General features: G+C 46.8%; 1 protein-coding gene across 1 annotated transcript in view; it reads right to left on the reverse strand.

The window, feature by feature from the left end:
* LOC126144552 (dehydrogenase/reductase SDR family member 11-like) overlaps positions 1-1,548 on the reverse strand; it is a 38,447-nt gene extending 36,899 nt beyond the window's left edge. The window contains exon 1 of the mRNA XM_049915498.1: positions 1,396-1,548. Coding sequence (XP_049771455.1) covers positions 1,396-1,527 — 132 coding nt within the window. The 5' untranslated portion in view covers positions 1,528-1,548. The remainder of the gene's footprint in view (positions 1-1,395) is intronic.
* Between the last annotated feature and the right edge of the window lie 19,150 nt (positions 1,549-20,698).

The following is a 20,698-nucleotide window of genomic DNA, read 5'->3' on the forward strand; positions in this document are numbered from 1 at the left end:
GAAGACCAGTATCAGTTGCAAAGCGATTTAGAAAAGATTGCTGTATGGTGTGGCAGGTGGCAGTTGACGCTAAATAACGAAAAGTGTGAGGTGATCCACATGAGTTCCAAAAGAAATCCGTTGGAATTCGATTACCCGATAAATAGTACAATTCTCAAGGCTGTCAATTCAACTAAGTACCTGGGTGTTAAAATTACGAACAACTTCAGTTGGAAAGACCACATAGATAATATTGTGGGGAAGGCGAGCCAAAGGTTGCGTTTCATTGGCAGGACACTTAGAAGATGCAACAAGTCCACTAAAGAGACAGCTTACACTACACTCGTTCGTCCTCTGTTAGATTATTGCTGCGCGGTGTGGGATCCTTAGCAGGTGGGATTGACGGAAGACATCGAAAGGGTGCAAAAAAGGGCAGCTCGTTTTGTATTATCACGTAAGAGGGGAGAGAGTGTGGCAGGTATGATACGCGAGCTGGGATGGAAGCCATTAAAGCAAAGACGTTTTTCATCGCGGCGAGATCTATTTACGAAATTTCAGTCACCAACTTTCTCTTCCGAATGCGAAAATATTTTGTTGAGCCCAACCTACATAGGTAGGAATGATCATTAAAATAAAATAAGAGAAATCAGAGCTCGAACAGAAAGGTTTAGGTGTTCGTTTTTCCCGCGCACTGTTCGGGAGTGGAATGGTAGAGAGATAATAGTATGATTGTGGTTCGATGAACCCTCTGCCAAGCACTTAAATGTGAATTGCAGAGTAGTCATGTAGATGTAGATGTAGATGTACAGATATATATTTTCGCCAAATGTTCCCTTGCCACTTACAATTGTTCCACTTGTATCTGTTTAATCACCAGCAAATAATTTAGCCGGCCGATGTGGCCGAGCGGTTATAGGCGCTACACGCGACCACTACGGTCGCAGGTTCGAATCCTGCCTCGGGCATGGCTGTGTGTGATGTATTTAGGTTAGTTAGGTTTAAGTAGTTCTAAGTTCTAGGGGACTAATGACCTCAGAAGTCAAGTCCCCTAGTGCTCAGAGCCATTTGAACCATTTTGAACCAAATAATTTTCTTTGTATTTATACAGTGATTTCCAGCAATATAAACATGTACATGAATATATAAACACCTGAGGATGGGCACAAGCCCGAAACCGGTTGTCTGAAGAATAAATAATCTTTTATTGTGGCTGGTAGAGGAAATTTTTCTACAGCCTATACAGGAACAGTCACGGAGACCAGTAGCATCCAGTATGGATAAAATTCACTAACTAGCTTAGCACTATGCAGGAAACTGATCTACACTCTGCTGCCATCATATGCCATCCGCTATAGCCATTAACCTCGTTATCTCTGCTGTCGCTTGCAGGACAGAAGCTACAATGCGGCTGTTTACCTTTACTCTGTCGACCCTGCGGGCGAGTCCGACGACCTTGAGTCCCTTCCTGACCAGCGCCTGTGCGATGGCAGCGCCGATACCTGAGCTGGCGCCCGTCACCAGGGCAACGCGACCTGTGTACCTCTCCATCGTGTGACGCTCAGAGTATCTGCTGTCAAACACACGCTGCAGACGCAATAGCCGTGACGTCTTTTATATCCGACAGTCGCTGTGTTATCGCCCTTATCTACGCGACCGTCGCGATACCACCTGTCAACATCCGCTCCCCTCCCCATTATACTCCTGTTCGATAAATATTCCCCTTCTTTCCTCGCGGCATTTGTCAAGACATCGGCGATGTAGAGGTTGTAAACGATAACTGTTTACAACGTACCGCAGTCGTGTAGCTGAAGTGTAAACTAACTACTTGATACAGGACTAGAGTCGTAGAACTACCGTAGGCTACCGTAAGTACGTGCAGACTACGGTAGTTTTCCTAGTACATTTGGTCAGTGAAGATCGTTACCGCGTTACCTGTACATTAGGTGTTTTGCACACCTATTGGGCGTTACTTTATTTCAATAGCTTTGTTTACATATGTGATCAGCGTCTTACTAATTTCCTCTAGAAACCGGAAGCGGTGAACCGTCTAGTGAGTCAGTGTGGATATATAAAGGGCTGCTTAACCTATGGAACATTTTTGTTCCAGGTAGTTATCCTCCTATCTGCTACTTAAAAATAAGCAGTTTTATAGCAAAATTGAAATTGTCATCGTCTAATTCAGGTTTTATTAGAAAAACAGAGGGATGTAGTAGTAAAAATAAAAAAAGATACATATTTAACATAAACCGCTAGGAAACTCGATTTTCTCAAAAAAAGTAAAAAAGCAAACCAAAAACACATCAAACATCGCTTCAGTATTTCGTCGAACTTTCATAAAACATGTTTCTGTTATTCCCAAACAACATTAGCACTTATCAGTTATAACAAGAAACTCTTGCGTTAAGTATGATGAAAAACGTTCTATTGTGTACAAAAGACAACAATAATTATATAGAATTCTATTGTGATTGTGCGTGTAAACTGTACTTGCATCAAGAGTAATTGTTTTGGTTGCATAAAAGTGCAGAAGTTACGCAGAAGTTTCTACCGGTAATCCTACCATTTACTATACCATTTACATATAATGTACCAAAATTACCTACCTGGGCACATACGATCTATCAATCCGGGAAATAAATTCAAATTGGTTTACAGAAGCCACCTATGCTTGAGCTCAGGAGCGCTGCAAGCGATTTTCAATATCTCCTCGCTCTCTTACGACACTGGCTTAGCTGGCTATTTGGTTAACGTTATTAATTTAAAATTTCCCGTGAGAGTATTGAAAAAAGACTTCCGTGAACGTCACGCGAAAAATAATTACGTTCACAATTCGGTATAAACAAAACCCTTACAAGCACAGCAGTTTCGTGTTAAGAAGGCAAGTCAAAGAAAACGATTTAATCATTAATTTTGTGCTATTAAATTCAAATATATTGAGGTAGAATTTACACAGACGTCAATTTTACAAGGTGTCCCAGAAGTCCGTTAACATTTGAAAATGCACTGATTCATGGAATAATGTAAACAGAGAGGTAAAGCTTGACATACATGCCTGAAATGATATGAGGTTTTACTCAAACCAAAAGTGAGTGCAAATCCGGCCAACAGATGGCGCTGGACAGCTACACGTCAGTGATGCCGCACGGCAATCATATATAAAATGAGCTGTAGGGGGAGAGGGATCGTTGTAGGCAAAACCACCCCTTCCTTCCGCCTCCTCGATTTCTATGTCACCATCTATGGCCGTCCTATCACCCTCACCCTTAAGTACCTTGGCGTCACCCTTGACCGTCGCCTCTCCTGGACCCCCCACCTCCGGACAATCCAAGCCAAGGCACGCTCCCGACTCTGTCTCCTCAAGCTCCTTTCTGGTCGTACATGGGGTCTGGACCCCTCCACCATCCTCCATACCTATAAATCCCTCATTCGCTCTATCCTTCGCTACGCCCACACCTACCTTTTACAAATCCCTTCAGATCCTAGAATGCCATGCTCTTCACCTCGCCTATCGCATCCGTCTCCCCTCCCCCACGCAGATCCTGTACGACCTTATTCCGTTCCCCCACCTCCTCCTTTTCCTCGAATGGATACAGATCATCTACACCTCCCGTAAACTCGATCCTCCTCACCTGCTGGTCTCTCCCATCCTCTCCCGCCCCCGTCCACTGCTGTGCCTGTATTTCCACGTCCCACCTGCTCTCCATCTCTCCACTCTCCATACCCTCTCCCAAATTGGCTTCCGCCAGCCCTCCCTCCCTCTTCCTATAGGAACCCTTTCTCCCTTCTCTCCCCGTTCCCTCCCTCCTCCCTTTCTCCCCACTCCCCCCCCCCGGCCTTCCTCTACCCCCATACCTCCATTCCTCCTACCATCTCCTCTGCCATTGGCATCTTTGCTCTTCCCTCTCCATCCCCCACCCCCTTCTTCCCCTCTTGGCAGGTCCCCAGACTCGCACATGTTACGTGGACATTCGCGCGCCAGAGATCACTGCCTAGTGTTTGTGTGTGGCGTCGTGTTCGTGCTCAAGTGTTACAGTGTTTATTCGTTTGTGCGTGCGCCATATATCATCTCTGTGCGTGTCCACGTGCCTGAAGTTTCTTATCTTGGACTCTGCGCCCGTGAACGGCTCCGTGTGTTATAATTTTGTATGTCTACGTCTGTATATCCACCCTATCTGTTCTACGATTGTCTTCTTTTGTATCTGTGGCCGAAGAGCGGCGTAATATGCCGCTGCTGGCCTACCTGTATCAGGTGTGAAATGAACAATAAAGAAAAAAAAGATAGAGGGAATCACATGCGCCAGAAATCGTGGCATGTTGACTGTAGCAGAAAAGGCACTGTTAGTGAACCCTTACTGTGGAATGGAGCATCCACTCCTACACATTTACGATCATGTCGCCATAAGAGCGGTATTCGAGCGGGTAAAGGTTCTACGACAAGTGTTGCTATGAAGAAAATGATCACGAGTTGTTTACACAGTCGGTCGCTGGTGAACGACCAGACATAAGTACTGGCGCTGCTCGGACGGTTCAGGTAGAAACGAAGACTTTACAGCTGTTCATCTCCGCATGTTTAAGTCACCGCTCGTGGATACGCACTTCGCTTCGGCATTCCACGCACTACTGTTTCGAGAGCAGTGCTATTCTTACAAAATACAGCTTCATCACGAACTGTTAGCCACCGATTTTGTGACCCGGAGAGCATTCGTGGTGCGGGCACTTCAAAAAATTGGGGATGATGACGACTGGTTCTCTAACGTGTTGCGATCGGACGAAGCCTATTTCACACGCGGAGGGTATGTCAACACAAACAACTGCAGAATTTGGGCATCCTAGAACTGTCGTGGAAAGCCCACTGCATGACGGAAAAGTCACGGTGTCGTGTGGATTTTCCACATCAATCGGGATCGGATCCTTTTTCGTCGAGGAAATGCGGGGCGCTGCTTTTCAGATTGTGATGTGAAGGGTGCGACATAGTCCTACGACAATATGTCAGAGAACGCATCATCCTTAGTGTAGCTGATAACAATTGCTGGAAGGTACGACTTTTACGCAGGATGGCGCTCCACCCCATACTGCTCCACGTACGAAAGATCTCCACATCGTTCACTGCGGATCGCGTGCTGAGTCGCTTCCGTCGTGCTTGACATAGCAGGTCCCCAAACTTCAATCCGCGTGATTATTTGAAGTCACAAGTCTACTGCGATAGTCCGACCTCATTAGGGTTGCTAAAAGGGAACGTTCGACGGCATTTTCTCAACACACCTGCTGAAATGCTGAACAGCGCTATTCACAGCTTTGTCGCTCGACTACAGATACTGTTTATGAATGACGTCCGACATGTTGAGCCTTTTTTTTACAAAGAACGTCGTCTTTGCAAAAAAACAGTTGGTTTGCTAGTTATTGATTTTGTATCCTATGAAGCACCAACTGTTAATCGTTTTATACACTTTCTTGGCTTCAGTAAAAGCCCATATCATTTCAAGTATATGTGTCAATTTGAACCTCTCTACCTTCATTATTACGAGAAGTATTTAATTTTCAAATGTTAACGAACTTTGGCATCACCCTGTACATTCACAAAGCGCAAAACCAGGGGTTTCTTGATATTCAAGGAGGATTTTTGTCAAAATTTTACTCGCCGTAAATGTTCTGTAGATTTCATGGCTTTCATAGGCTTGTTGAAGGCTGTCTCCCCGTTCATAGACCACAAGTGCCCTGAACCAATTTGTTCGTCTAGACTTCACCCACAACAGTGTGATACCCTGTTAACAGTTATCTCTCAGACACCATGTAACTGTCCTAAAGTAGTGGGGAGATACTATGGTAAATACATAGCAGTCGAACCAACAATGTTTGTTTATACCCATCAGTATTTCGACTGGTTTCATGTTGCTCGACGATACTTTCGTATCTTGTACTGATCTTCTCATGCCTTCACAAGAACTACACCCATTACCTTGTATAATGTGGTTTCCATATTCTTGCCTCGTGTGCATCCCACCCCTTTAATTTTCCCACTATACTGCTCACACGAAGCCATGTTGACTCTTCCTGGATATGTAGCAGATGTCCCTCTAACTTGTCCCTTCGTCTGGTATTAGTCCTCCAAAGATTTCTTTCCTCACCTATCCCTTTAAGTACTTCTTCATTTGGTACTTCAAACCTCCACTTTACTTTTAAAGTCTTCACAAACACCACATTAGGAATGCTTCCATTTTCTTCTTCTCCAGATTTCCAATAATTCACTTTTGAGTTCCCCACACCGCTGTTCCCCAGGCGTACACTTTCATGAACTGCCGCATTCCTGTATCTCGTATGTCTGATAGAGCAAGGACGGGCACAGTGACCGGCGTGGTCGTAATGGCCATTTGAATTTGTGAGTCAGTGCAGAAACGGTGTAAGGGTGTTATTCGAAACTCACTTCATTTGAAGGAGACAGGATATCGGGTTGTCTTGCAGTTACGTTTTGTGTGGTTCATAGATCCTCTGATCCAAGGTAAGCTCTGTCTGTAATTATTACAAACTTACGTAGTAAGTTAGGTTTTTTCTGACCTAACTGTGTTGAAATAGTGGTTATTTAACGACAAATTCCCATGTCAGCTATGGCTTCATCGGATACCGCCGCCAACTGAAAATAACTTTTGTGAAATGGCGTCTCGGCGGACACAGTGACAGGACAGTGGCCATTACATCCGCTTTGAATTACAAAATTTTTCTTCAGTTTTTGCTATTGCTTATGTGAACAAGTAATGAATAGGCGTTTGGACGGTTTCTGCCATTTTACGTCAAAACAAGAAAAGGAAATCTACGATGATGTCGAGTTGTTACAGACAAGGTTTTTCGACGTAACAGTCAAGGAACTGTGACGCACAGCATTTAAACTGCCCAAGAGGGATAATGTTACGCATTATTTTAGATCACGAAGAATGGCTGGAAAGGGTGGATTGCTTGTTTCCGGAAAAGGTTCTGAACACTTCGTCTATGGTCAAGTGGTTGGCCTACAAACACTGCACGGCGACTGGTACGGACGATTATAACGATTTGTGTCAAAACTGTGCGTCAAATTCTTGAGTCACCTTCCTTTACTTATTCTCGGCAATAACGACGATTTTTTCTTGAAGAATTCAATAGAAAATATACACTGCTTGACAATATTGCTAACGAACAAAGACGTTGTTGGACAGGAATAATCACAGGCACTGATGGATGACATGAAACGCCGTACATTCGTAACAGAGGTGGAGTGGTATATTTATAACGAAAAATAGTACAGGTTTCACCAGATGGGAAACCAGGATAACAGATATAAACAAATTTCATGTTTGACACAGATCACACTCCTAACATAAATGTCAATACTGGGCCCCCAGTAAGGAATAAGGCCTCTTCGGGTACTAATGCACATTTTGCGACTGTTATTTATGCTGGCTACAAAACTGTTGAAGAAATCACGGGGGGATGTTGTCCCACTCCTCTTTCAAGGCAGTTTTCAGTACTTGGCAGGATTTGGCGAAGGAGTGCCAAGAGCACCCCAGATACGTGCTACAGGGTTAAGGTCCAGGGAGTAAGCAGGCCATTCCATATGTTCAGTATCTTCACTTTCCACTGTGCCTGACAGCTCAACGGTCCTGAGAGGGCAGGTATTGTCCATAAATACCAAGCCGGGACCTACCAAACTTCTAATCTCCCTGCAATACCGCTGTACTGCAACGCTACCTCGCGCAAAGATAGCTTCGGTTAAGTTTGGAAGGTAGAAGACGAGGTATTGGCGGAATTAAAGCTGTGAGGACGGGGCGTGAGTCCTGCTTGGGTAGTTCAGTTGGTAGAGCTCTTGCCGGCGAAAGGCAAAAGTCCCGAGTTCGAATCTCGGTCCGGCACACAGTTTTAATCTGCCAGGAACTTTAATATCCAAAGATGTTCCGCTACTGTGCATAATGCCTGCCCAAACCATAACGCCTAGGCTTTACCGATGCCGTTCATGAACGTTCTGTGGCGTGTAATGGCTTCCCACTTTCTGTACACTAACTGGTGGCCAGAATCAGTAGCCACGTCAGTTTTATTGAGGATTTATGGTCTACCTTAGAGAGAAGTGTGTGTGATAACTATCCACCTTCACCGTTACCCGAACTTGCCACTATTCTGCAGGAAGAATAGAGAGCGACACAGAACTTGTATTTGACCTTTCCGAGCGGACTGGAGGCTGTTTTGGATCTCAACACTTTCTATACACTAACTGGTGGCCGGAATCAGTTGCCACGTCAGTTTTATTGAGGATTTATAGTCTACCTTAGAGAGAGGTGTGTGTGATAACTATCCACCTTCACCGTTACCCGAACTTGCCACTATTCTGCAGGAAGAATAGAGAACGACACAGAACGTGTATTTGACCTTTCCGAGAGGACTGGAGGCTGTTTTGAATGTCAGCACTTTCTATACACTAACTGGTGGTCGGAATCAGTTGCCACGTCAGTTTTATTGAGGATTTATGATATACCTTAGAGAGAAGTGTGTGTGATAACTATCCACCTTCACCATTACCCGAACTTGCCACTATTCTGCAGGAAGAATAGAGAACGACACAGAACGTGTATTTGATCTTTCCGAGAGGTCCGGAGGCTGTTTTGAATGTCAACACTGTCCTTACACTAACTCGTGGCCGGTATCAGTTGCCACGTCACTTTTATTGAGGATTTCTTGTCTACCTTAGAGAGAAGTGTGTGTGATAACTATCCACCTTCACCGTTACTTGAACTTGCCACTATCCTGCAGGAAGAATAGAGAACGACGCAGAACGTGTATTTGACATTTCTGAGAGGACTGGAGGCTGTTTTGAATGTCAACACTTTCTGTACACTAACTGGTGGCCGGAATCAGTTGCCACGTCACTTTCATTGAGGATTTATGATCTACCTTAGAGAGAAGTGTGTGGTTTTTTTTGTGGTTTTAGGGCGCACAACTTCAATGGTCATTAGCGCCCTGACTACTCTAAGAATGCACCGCGAGGCACAAGTTGACAACAACAACTAAAAGGGAAAACACGATAAAAGACAGACTGACAGGCATAGGATTAAAAAACAGCATCATCAAATGTCCTTAGAGAGGTTTGTCAAATTGATAAAACGAAGAACACGAGCAACTGCTCGTGGGTCATCCGTTAAAATGGCATCGAAAGTATTTGGCAGGTTAAGATCTAGACGCAGTGTGTTAAAATCTGGACAGGACATTAAAATGTGTCGAACCGTCAGCAAGTGCCCACATGGGCAGAACGGCGCCGGCGCAGCCGTCAGCAGATGGCGATGGCTGAACCGGCAGTGTCCAATTCTTAACCGGGCCAAAACTACCTCCTCCCGCCGAGAAGGGCGTGAGGAGGACGTTCAAGCCACGGGAAGAGGTTTTAAGGCCCGAAGCTTGTTGTCTGTAAGTGCAGCCCAATCGGCATGCCACAGCGATAAAATGCGCCGACAAATGACCCTGCTAAAATCGGACGAAGGGACACAACAAGAAGCTGTCCGAGGCTGGAGGACCGCAGCCTTGGCCGCGGCATCTGCAGCTTCGTTCCCAGGGATACAGACATGGCCAGGAACCCACATAAAGCTAACCGGAGAACCGACGTCCACCAGCTGCTGAAGAGAGCGTTGGATCTGGTGTACGAAAGGGTGAACCGGGTACGGATCACTGAGGCTCTGGATGGCGCTCAGGGAGTCGGAGCAGATGACATAAGCAGAATGTCGGTGGCGGCAGATGTAAAGAACAGCCTGGTAGAGGGCAAAGAGCTCAGCTGTGAAGACCGAACAATGGCCATGGAGCCGGTATTTGAAACTTTGTGCCCCGACAATAAAGGAACACCCGACCCCGTCATTGGTCTTAGAGCCATCTGTATAAATGAAAGTCATGTTGATGAGCTTCGAACGAAGTTCCAAAAAACAGGTGTGATAGACCGAACCTGGGGTTACCTCTTTTGGGAGCGAGCTGAGGTCAAGGTGAACGCGGACCTGAGCCTGGAGCCAAGGTGGAGTGTGGCTCTCGCCCACTCGAAAGGTTGCAGGGAGTGAAAAATTAAGGTGTTGAAGGAGGCGACGAAAGCGAACTCCACGGGGTAGCAGGGCAGAGACATACAACCCGTATTGACGGTCGAGAGAGTCGTCAAAAAAGGAACGATAAGACGGATGGTCGGGCATTGACAGTAGCCGACAGGCATACCGACAAAGCAGTATATCGCGCCGGTAGGTGAGTGGCAATTCGCCAGCGTCAGCATGAAGACTCTCTACGGGACTAGTATAAAATGCTCCGATCGCAAGTCGTAAACCCCGATGTTGTATGGAGTTGAGGCGGCGTAAGATGGATGGCCGTGCAGAGGAGTATACGAAGCTCCCATAATCCAGCTTGGAGCGGACGATCGACCGATATAGACGAAGTAGGACGGTTCGATCCGCTCCCCACGACATACCACTGAGAACACGGAGGACATTTAAAGAACGGGTACAACGGGTGGCCAAATATGACACATGTGGAGACCAGCTAAGTTTCCTGTCAAATGTAAGGCCTAAAAATTTGGTTGTCTCCACGATTGGGAGAGCAACGGGACCGAGTCGTAAGGACGGTGGGAGAAACTCTTTGTAGCACCAGAAGTTAATACAGACCGTCTTCTCGGCAGAAAAACGGAAGCCATTGGCGACACTCCAGGAGGAAAGACGGTCAAGAGAACGCTGAAGACAGCGCTCCAGGACACGTGTACACTGCGCGCTGCAATAGATGGTAAAATCGTCCACGAAAAGGGAGCCTGATACATCAGCTGGGAGGCAATCCATTATTGGATTGATCGCGATGGCGAAGAGAGCGACGCTCAAAACTGAGCCCTGTGGCACCCCATTCTCCTGGCGAAAGGTGTCGGACAGGACAGAACCCACACGTACCCTGAACTGTCGATCCATTAAAAAGGAACGACTAAAAAGAGGGAGGCGACCGCGAAGGCCCCATGTATGCATGGTGCGGAGAATGCCCGCCCTCCAACAGGTGTCGTAAGCCTTCTCCAAACCAAAGAACACAGCCGCGGTCGGGCGCTTCCGCAAGAAGTTATTCATAATGAAGGTCGACAAGGTAACCAGATGGTCAACAGCAGAGCGGCGCCTACGAAATCCACATTGTACATTGGTAAGTAGGCGTCGAGACTCGAGCAGCCAAACAAATCGAGAGTTAACCATTCGCTCCATCACTTTACAGACACAGCTGGTAAGCGAGATAGGTCGATAACTGGAAGGCAAGTGCTTGTCCTTCCCCGGCTTAGGAATCGGGACAACAATAGACTCGCGCCAGCATGCGGGAACATGTCCCTCAATCCAGATGCGATGGTATGTACGAAGAAGAAAACCCTTACCCGCAGGAGAAAGGTTCTTCAGCATCTGAATATGAATAGAATCAGGCCCTGGAGCGGAGGACCGTGATCGGCCAAGTGCGTTTTCGAGTTCCCGCATGGTGAATGGGGCATTATAACTTTCACAATTCGAGGAGCGGAAGTTAGGTGGCCTAGCCTCCTCTGCCTGTTTGCGGGGGAGGAAGGCAGGGTGGTAATGAGCGGAGCTCGAAACCTCTGCGAAAAAGCGGCCGAAGGCATTGGAGACAGCCTCAGGGGCCACAAGGACGTCATTCGCGACCTTCAAGCCAGAAACTGGTGAGTGGACCTTAGTGCCAGATAGCCGGCGCTGGCTACCCAGACAACAGAAGAAGGAGTAAAACTGTTGAAGGTGCTTGTGAAAGCAGCCCAGCTGGCTTTCTTGCTTTCTTTGATAATACGACGACACTGAGCACGTAATCGTTTATAATTGATACAATTCGCCACTGTAGGGTGGCGTTTAAATGTGCGTAAAGCACGTCGACGAGCACGTAAAGCGTCTCTACATGCTGCGGTCCACCAGGGGACCGGTACGTGACGTGGAGAAGAAGTAGGGTGAGGGATGGAATATTCAGCAGCAGCGAGAATGACTTCCGTGAGGTGTGCGACCTGACGATCGCAGCTTGTGAAGGTTTGATCCTGAAAGGTCGCCCTGGAAGAGAAGAGCCCCCAGTCTGCCTTGGAGATGGTCCAACTAGAGGAGCACGGAGAGGGGGTATGCTGCAGGAGATGGATAACACACGGGAAGTGGTCGCTCGAATATGTATCAGAAAGTGCATACCACTCAAACCGGCGTGCAAGTTGGGGAGTACATATAGAGAGGTCTAAACGGGAATAGGTGTGAGATGTGTCCGAAAGAAAAGTAGGGGCGCCAGTATTGAGGCAGACAAGATTGAGCTGGTTGAAAAGGTCTGCTAACAAGGAGCCCCTCGGGCAGGATGCTGGAGAGCCCCAAAGGGGATGGTGGGCATTGAAGTCTCCAGTTAACAAAAATGGTGCAGGTAGCTGAGCAATAAGTTGCATCATGTCTGCCCTGGTAACGGCAGATGACGATGGAGTGTAAACGGTACAAAAGGAAAACGTAAAAGTGGGGAGAGTAATGCGGATGGCAACTGCCTGCAGGCCGGTGTGCAACGTGATGGGATCGTAGTAAATATCATCCCGGACCAGCAACATAACCCCTCCATGAGCTGGGATACCTACCACAGGGGGTAGGTCAAAACGCACAGAGGTGTAGTGTGCCAAGGCAATTTGATCGCATGGGCGTAGCTTCGTTTCCTGGAGGGCTACGACGAGCGGACGGTGCAAGCGGAGCAGCAACTTCAAGTCCTCTCGGTTGGAGCGAATGCTGCGAATATTCCAGTGAATTAGTGCCATCGCAAGAAATGGAAGATGAAAGAAGGCCGCTGAGGGCCTGGCTTCGAGCGAGCACTGCCGCCGCTATCAGTAGGCGGACAGTCATCGTCCATTGGGTCTATAGGTTCATCGGCCATCTCGGAAGGATGGCCGGGAGAGGGAGCTTCCTCCGCCGGTGATCGGCCAGATGTACGGCTACCAGCGGTGCGGCCAGGCGAAACGGATGACGGCCTGGGGCGGCAACCGCTGGGTGGCGCAGGAGAAGAAATGCGCCGTGGCGGAGAAGGAGAACTGTGCTTCCTATGAGCCTTTTTGGAAGGACGTTTGGTGGAAGTACCGGTCGAAGGCTGGGAGGTCGAGGTACGTAGGAAGTCTGCACGGGATGGTTCCTTCTTGAAGGCCCGTGCATCTGACTTCGGGGTCTTCGTCTTAGCAGAAGCTGATGAAGGGGCTGGTGTCTGTGGGGTGATGGGAGGAAGAGGAGACGTCGACCGCGCGATCTTAGCACTGGCCGAACGGACGACCGTGGTGCTGAAGGTCAGATCGCATGTCTGGGTTGCTACCTCCCTTGTAGTCCGAGGAGAGGCGAGGACAGTACTGTATTTCCCCGCTGGGAGCAGCGCGGGCTTCCTACTAGCCAACAGCTTGCGAGCAGCCGAGGTGGACACTTTTCTTTGACCCGAATTTCTTGGATACAGCGTTCTTCCTTATAGACAGGACAGTCGCGGGAGGATGCGGCATGGTCACCCTGACAGTTCACACAACGAGGAGACGGAGGTGGACAGTCACCCTCATGGGCATCCCTGCCACAAGTGACACATTTAGCCGCATTGGAACAAGACTGTCGAGTGTGATTGAAACGCTGACACTGGTAGCAGCGCGTAGGTGTCGGGACATAGGGGCGAACAGAAATAACCTCGTAGCCCGCCTTGATGCGCGATGGCAGCTTAACACTATCGAAGGTCAAGAAAAGTGTCTGGGTCGGTACAAGGTCATTGTTGACCTTTTTCATGACCCTATGGACAGCCGTCACGCCCTGCTCAGCGAGGAAAGATTGAATCTCCTTGTCAGTCAATCCGTCGAGGGAGCTAGTATAGACTACACCACGAGACGAATTCAAAGTTCGGTGGGCCTCCACCCGGACAGGGAACGTGTACAGGAGTGTGGCCCGAAGCAGTTTTTGTGCCTGAAAGGCACTCTCAGTTTCTAGTAATAAGGTACCGTTACGCAACCTAGTACAAGATTTGACAGATCCGGCTATGGCATCTACGCCCTTCTGGATAACGAAAGGGTTGACAGAGGAAAAATCCTTTCCGTCCTCAGATCGAGAAACGATGAGGAACTGTGGGGCAGGCGGTAGTACTTTTGTCACTGGTGGCTGGTCACGTTTCCGTTTTTGGGCAGAAGTCGAGAGAGATGGAGTAAAATCCATTGCGGAGGAATCCCCCATGATTGCCAGCGTCTCTGATAGCGCGCTCCTTCCTTGTGGGGACCCTCTCAGAGGGCACTCCCGCCTTAGGTGAATGTTTACACCTCAGGTCACACCTCCCGAGAAACAGACGGAGGGACCAATCGGCATGGTCAGAAGGTATCAGCTCAGGCAATCACCCCTCCCCGGGCCTGGCCTTTACCAGGGGGTACGTGCGTGCCTTACATGTCTACCCAGGGCGGGGAATTACGCGTTACCCCGTCACCGGCTACGCGTGCGAACGCGTGGGTCGGCCTTCAGGCACGCACAGGGAGGAAGGAAGAAGAGGAAAAAGAAGAGAGAGAGGGAGAAAGAGGACAGACTGTCTCAAACGCCGAGGCGGAGACCAGAGAAGGCAAGGAGAAGAAGGCAATGAGAAGGCAAGGAGAAGAAGGCAATGAGAAGGCAAGGAGAAGAAGGCAATGAGAAGGCAAGGAGAAGAAGGCAATGAGAAGGCAAGGAGACAGAAGGCAATGAGAAGGCAAGGAGAAGAAGGCAATGAGAAGGCAAGGAGAAGTCAAGGGAAAGAGTAAGGAAGACAGTGAGGTGGAGAAGAGCAAAGAAAGGAACCAACAAAAGGAAGGAAGAAACGAGAAGTGAAAAACCAAAAAGACCACAATTATAGGTCGTGGAACCGTCCGTCTCCGGACGCAGGCGCTAACTACCCCCGTGAGGGGGATGGACTCCTTTTAGTCGCCTCTTATGACAGGCAGGAAAACCTCGGGCCTATTCTAATCCCCGGACCCGCAGGGGGGAGAAGTGTGTGTGTGATAACTATCCACCTTCACCATTACCCGAACTTGCCACTATTCTGCAGGAAGAATAGAGAACGACACAGAACGTGTATTTGACCTTTCCGAGAGGACCGGAGGCTGTTTTGAATGTCAACACTGTCCTTACATTAACTGGTGGCCGGAATCAGTGCCACGTCACTTTTATTGAGGATTTATGGTCTACCTTAGAGAGAAGTGTGTGTGATGACTATCCACCTTCACCGTTACCCGAACTTGCCACTATCCTGCAGGAAGAATAGAGAACGACGCAGAACGTGTATTTGACATTTCTGAGAGGACTGGAGGCTGTTTTGAATGTCAACACATTCTGTACACTAACTGGTGGGCGGAATCAGTTGCCACGTCACTTTTATTGAGGATTTATGGTCTACCTTAGAGAGAAGTGTGTGTGATAACTATCCACCTTCACCGTTACCCGAACTTGCCTCTATTTTGCAGGAAGAATAGAGAACGACTCAGAACGTGTATTTGACCTTTCCGAGAGGACTGGAGGCTGTTTTGAATGTCAACACTTTCTGTACACTAACTGGTGGCCGGCATTTGTTGCCACATCAGATTTATTGAGGATTTATGGTCTACCTTAGAGAGAAGTGTGTGTGATAACTATCCACCTTCACCGTTACCCGAACTTGCCACTATTCTGCAGGAAGAATAGAGAACGACACAGAACGTGTATTTGACCTTCCCTAGAGGACTGGAGTCTTTTTTGAATGTCAACGGTTTTCCTACATCGTATTAAGCCTGGTAATGTATTCTATTTTTGCTGTTTCCGTATTTCTGTCCACCTTGTGTGTCTTTAGTGACGTGGATAGAATAAACCAGACCGATTCGGGGTTTTTGGACGTTCTAAAAGATCTTGATGCAGCTTCATATGAGCGCCTTCTAAAGAACTTATTACTGTGGGTACCTAACCAGGCTTCCGACCATATTGAATATTTTTCGACAAGCAGGCTGTAGCAGGTTATTCTGGATGGAGAGATATCCACATGGACTGAAGTAATATATTATGTGCCGCATAGATGTATGTAAAGTATATTAAATGGATCGACTATATTACGCAGTAGTAGTTGAAGCGTATGCCAGAATATGGTCCGTCGATAGGATACTATTTCTTGGATACTGCTTTTGTCTGTTTCTCCAGGGTATAGGACCCACTTCAGGTTGAACATGCGGGTGACGTCGGTGATATGCATTTGAGAGGAATGTGAACAGTCTCAGGCTTGTTTGATTTAGCGAGAGAGTGTGACAGAAATGTCGAAAAATCTTATCTGGCGGACACTGAAAGAAAACTGCTACAAACACACCTAGCAGTCTTTCAAGGTAGAGTGTTCTTCAGATTCCTACTTTTCTATCTCGTAGAGATTGTGAAAATAAAATTACAGTCCGCCCTGAGGCGTACAAACAGTCATCTTCCTAAGGCTCCGTCTGTAAATGGAACGGAAAGCACTTCACTTTGGTATACAGAATATGGACCTAGATATAGGTGAGTAATCTACTTACATCACTAAGTATTCCTTTCCATTTTGTGAAAATGTCAACAAAGCAAGTAATCAAGCGCTTTGCGAAAACGGGAATTCAGAGAACACAGTTTAGCAAGACTGATAATGACTAATATACTACAGATGGATTAGCGATTCAACGAAAACGACGATGAGTGGCAATGACGGACAAGGCTCGATAAGCCATGCGCAACCTCGTTATGTTTCGTCAAGCCTCCAAAGGTTGCGCGAACATCGTAACACTTTCTTGACAGTTTTCCTTGCTTCTAAAAGACCTGCTTTGTTAGTGGTACCGACTATAATATTCAATGTATGTAAGCTAACCGGACAAAACATTAGTGACTAGCGATCAAAATCGGAGCGAGAACGAGTCTATTATTCCGGTTGCTTACTTCACAAATCAAGACGCCACTATTATACCGGTGCTAATAGGCATGCTGCGTTCCGCGCCATTCCTCTAGTTAGGTCGCCCGTCCTATACCCAGCCACGATTCTGCAGGAATAACGTTCATTTGAAACTTCCTGGCAGATTAAAACTACGGATCGACACTCGAACTCGGGACCTTTGCATTTCACTGGCAAGTGCTTTACCGAATGAACTGCCCGAATACGATTCACGAACCGTCCTCAGTTAAGCTTTACTTTCGCCAGTACTCCGTCTCCTACCTTCCAAACTTCGCAGAAGTTCTCCTTTCTTCCAGGAGTGCTAGTCTTGCAAGTTTCGCATGAGAACTTCTGCGAGATTTGGAAGGTAGGAGATGAAATACTGGTGGAAGTAAAGCTGTGAGGATGTGTTGTGAGTCTTACTTGAGTAGCTCAGTCGATAGAGCATTTGCCCACGAAAGGCAAAGGTCCGGAGTTCAAGTCTAGGTCCAGAAGACAGTTTTAATGTGTCAGGATGTTTCATGTCAGCGCACACACAGTAGAGTGAAAATTTCAGTCAAACAGCATTTACTTGCTTGGCCTGCATGCGCTATAGCTGAGGAAGAGCTCACCACTATTTACCCTCTGTAGTCCCGCGAGTTTCACGAGTCTAAGAACTGTGGCGCTGCGGTCGCTTCAATTCCGTCGGTTCTTTCTCTCTTGGGTAGCCCAGGCTAGTCGTCACATAGTGCAGGAGATGAGTACACGACCTGGTTGCTGTAAAGCAGCACAGGCGAGTCAAATGGTCTTTAACGAAGGGGGGTGTAAGTGATGCAAAGTAAACAACTGCAGACGTGTTCCATTAGAGGAGAAGTGATATCTGCAATAGGTTTGGCGCTGTAGTCCCCGCTTCAAACGAAAAATATACATATTTTGGTATATTACCCAACCGAAGTCATATATAACGAAATAATAAGCAATCAGATGCATAAATGAAAATTAATTTCCTTGCTTCGTATCCTCCTTCAGAAGATTATACCTGTCGCATACAAAATTAGTACAAAGAATCAAAATAACAGTTTTGTACAGACACAATGAACCACATGTAAATGACATTTTGCTGTATGCATCTGACTGTTGACACTCGCGAATAATGCGTTAGGTGTAACCTTCTGAAAAAGGGCACTAAGTGCCCGAAACCGATACAGAAATTAAATTTCTTTTCTGCAACTGGTTGCTTACTGTTTCGTTACATACATATTTTGTCCAATGTAAGCAAAATAGTTGTACTCTTGTTTATTCCATCTCCACTATGAGAAAACATTTGTACTTATACAGGGGGGTCCATTGATAGCGACCGGGACAAATATCTCACGAAATAAGCATCAAACGAAAAAAAACTACAAAGAACGAAACTCGTCTAGCTTGAAGGAGGAAACAAGAAGGCGCTGCCATACGTCAAACGGATATCAACTCCTTTTTTAAAAAATAGAAACCCCCATTTTTATTACATATTCGTGTAGTACGTAAAGAAATATGAATTTTTTAGTTGGACTACTTTTTTCGCTCTCTGATAGATGGCGCTGTAATAGTCGCAAACATGTAAGTACGTGGTATCACGCAACATTCCGCCAGTGCGGACGGTATTTGCTTCGTGATACACTACCCGTGTTAAAATAGACCGTTTAACAATTGCGGGAAAGGTCGATATCTTGTTGATGTATGGCTATTGTGATCAAAATGCACAATGGGCGTGTGCTATGTACGCTGCTCGGTATCCTTGGACGACATCATCCAAGTGTCCGGACCGTTCGCCGGATAGTTACGTTATTTAAAGAAACAGGAATTGTTCAGCCACGTGTAAAACGTCAACCACGACCTACAATAAATGATGATGCCCAAGCAGGTGTTTTAACTGCTGTCGCGGCCAATCTGCACATCAGTAGTAGACAAATTGCGCGAGAATCGGGAATCTCAAAAACGTCGGTGTTGAGAATGCTACATCAACATCGATTGCACCCATACCATATTTCTATGCACCAGGAATTGCATGGCGACGACTTTGAACGTCGTGTACAGTTCTGCCGCTGGGCACAAGAGAAATTACGGGACGATGACAGAAATTTTGCACGCGTTCTTTTTAGCGACGAAGCGTCATTCACCAACAGCGGCTACGTAAACCGACATAATATGCACTATTGGGGAACGGAAAATCCACGATGGCTGCGACAAGTGGAACGTCAGCAACCTTGGCGGGTTAATGTATGGTGCGGCACTATGGGAGGAAAGATAATTGGCCCCCATTTTATCGATGGCAATCTAAATGGTGCAGTGTATGCAGATTTCCTACGTAATGTTCTACCGATGTTACTACAAGATGTTTCACTGCATAACAGAATGGCGATGTACTTCCAACATGATGGATGTCCGGCACATAGCTCGCGTGCGGTTGAAGTGGTACTGAATAGCATATTTCATAACAGGTCGTCGAAGCATGTTCACCGGATCTGACGTCCCCGGATTTCTTTCTGTGGGGAACGTTGAAGGATATTTGCTATCGTGATCTACCGACAACGCCTGACAACATGCGTCAGCGCATTGTCAATGCATGTGCGAACATTACGGAAGGCGAACAACTCGCTGTTGAGAGGAATCTTACACGTATTGCCAAATGCACTGAGGTTGACGAACATCATTTTGAGCATTTATTACATTAATGTGGTATTTACAGTTAATCACGCTGTAACAGCAAGCGTTGTCAGAAATGATAAGTTCACAAATGTGCATGTATCACATTGGAACAACGGGAATAAACTGTTCAAACGTACCTACGTTCTGTATTTTAATTTAAAAAACCTACCTGTTACCAACTGTTCATCTAAAATTGTGAACCGTATGTTTGTGACTATTACAGCGCCCTCTATCACAAAGAGAAAAAAGTAGTCCAACTAAAACATTCATATTTACTTACATACTACACGAATATGTAATAAAAAATGAAGGTTCCTATTTTTAAAAAAATGCTGTTTATATCCGTTTGACCTATGGCAGCGCCATCTAGTGGAACAACCATTGCGCTATCTGGTTTCCCCCTTCAAGCTAGACAAGTTTCGTGCTTTGTAGTTTTTTCGTTTGACGCTTATTTCGTGAAATATTTGGCATATTTGGCCATATGTGGCGGCCAACACAGTGAACAATGCTTCATCGCAAGGACTCAATATAGAGTCGCACTCTGATTCGCTCTCGACAGAAGTGCTCTCCCAGTGAAGTACTGAGGAGAGACTTGTTCCTCGCTCTTAGAGTACATGTATGAGCGCTGTCGTTACGTGTTCTTGCTCCAAGAGCGACAATGGAATGGCCCAAGCCAGACATGAAGGGGTATATCTTTCGGTCTCTTCCATTCCTCCTTCAGCTCAAGGCGTCAGAAATTTCGTCTGCCAATCAGCATTGCTCTTCTAAAACGGGAGAATGACGATTTGTTTAAGGCGACCAGTCTGGAAATCTGTAGCATCGGTGTTTGGCGTTCGCTGTCTCCCTGTGAAAATCTCTGAAACTGCTTGCTCTATTTGTAAAGAATGCGTAGGCTGGGCACTCACACACAATGTAGCGGAATTTGCTTTTAAGCCGAACACAGGGTCTTTTTTCCTTTCACTCGGGCGAACTCTGTCTGCTCAATGGACGGTCGCGCGCCAACGTAGATAGGTTGAGTCGTCCTCCGAAGGAACCAGCCCCCTGGTGTGCGGTTTGCGTCTCCCGAACTGAAAGCTCCTGTGACCGTTGTGTCTGGAATGTATGTGTGTACGCCAGCCTCGAGTATTTCAATCTCGGTGCACATTGGCGATTTACTAGT

The sequence above is a fragment of the Schistocerca cancellata genome, chromosome 2 (assembly GCF_023864275.1).
Source record: "Schistocerca cancellata isolate TAMUIC-IGC-003103 chromosome 2, iqSchCanc2.1, whole genome shotgun sequence".
Taxonomy (NCBI): Eukaryota; Metazoa; Arthropoda; class Insecta; order Orthoptera; family Acrididae; genus Schistocerca; species Schistocerca cancellata.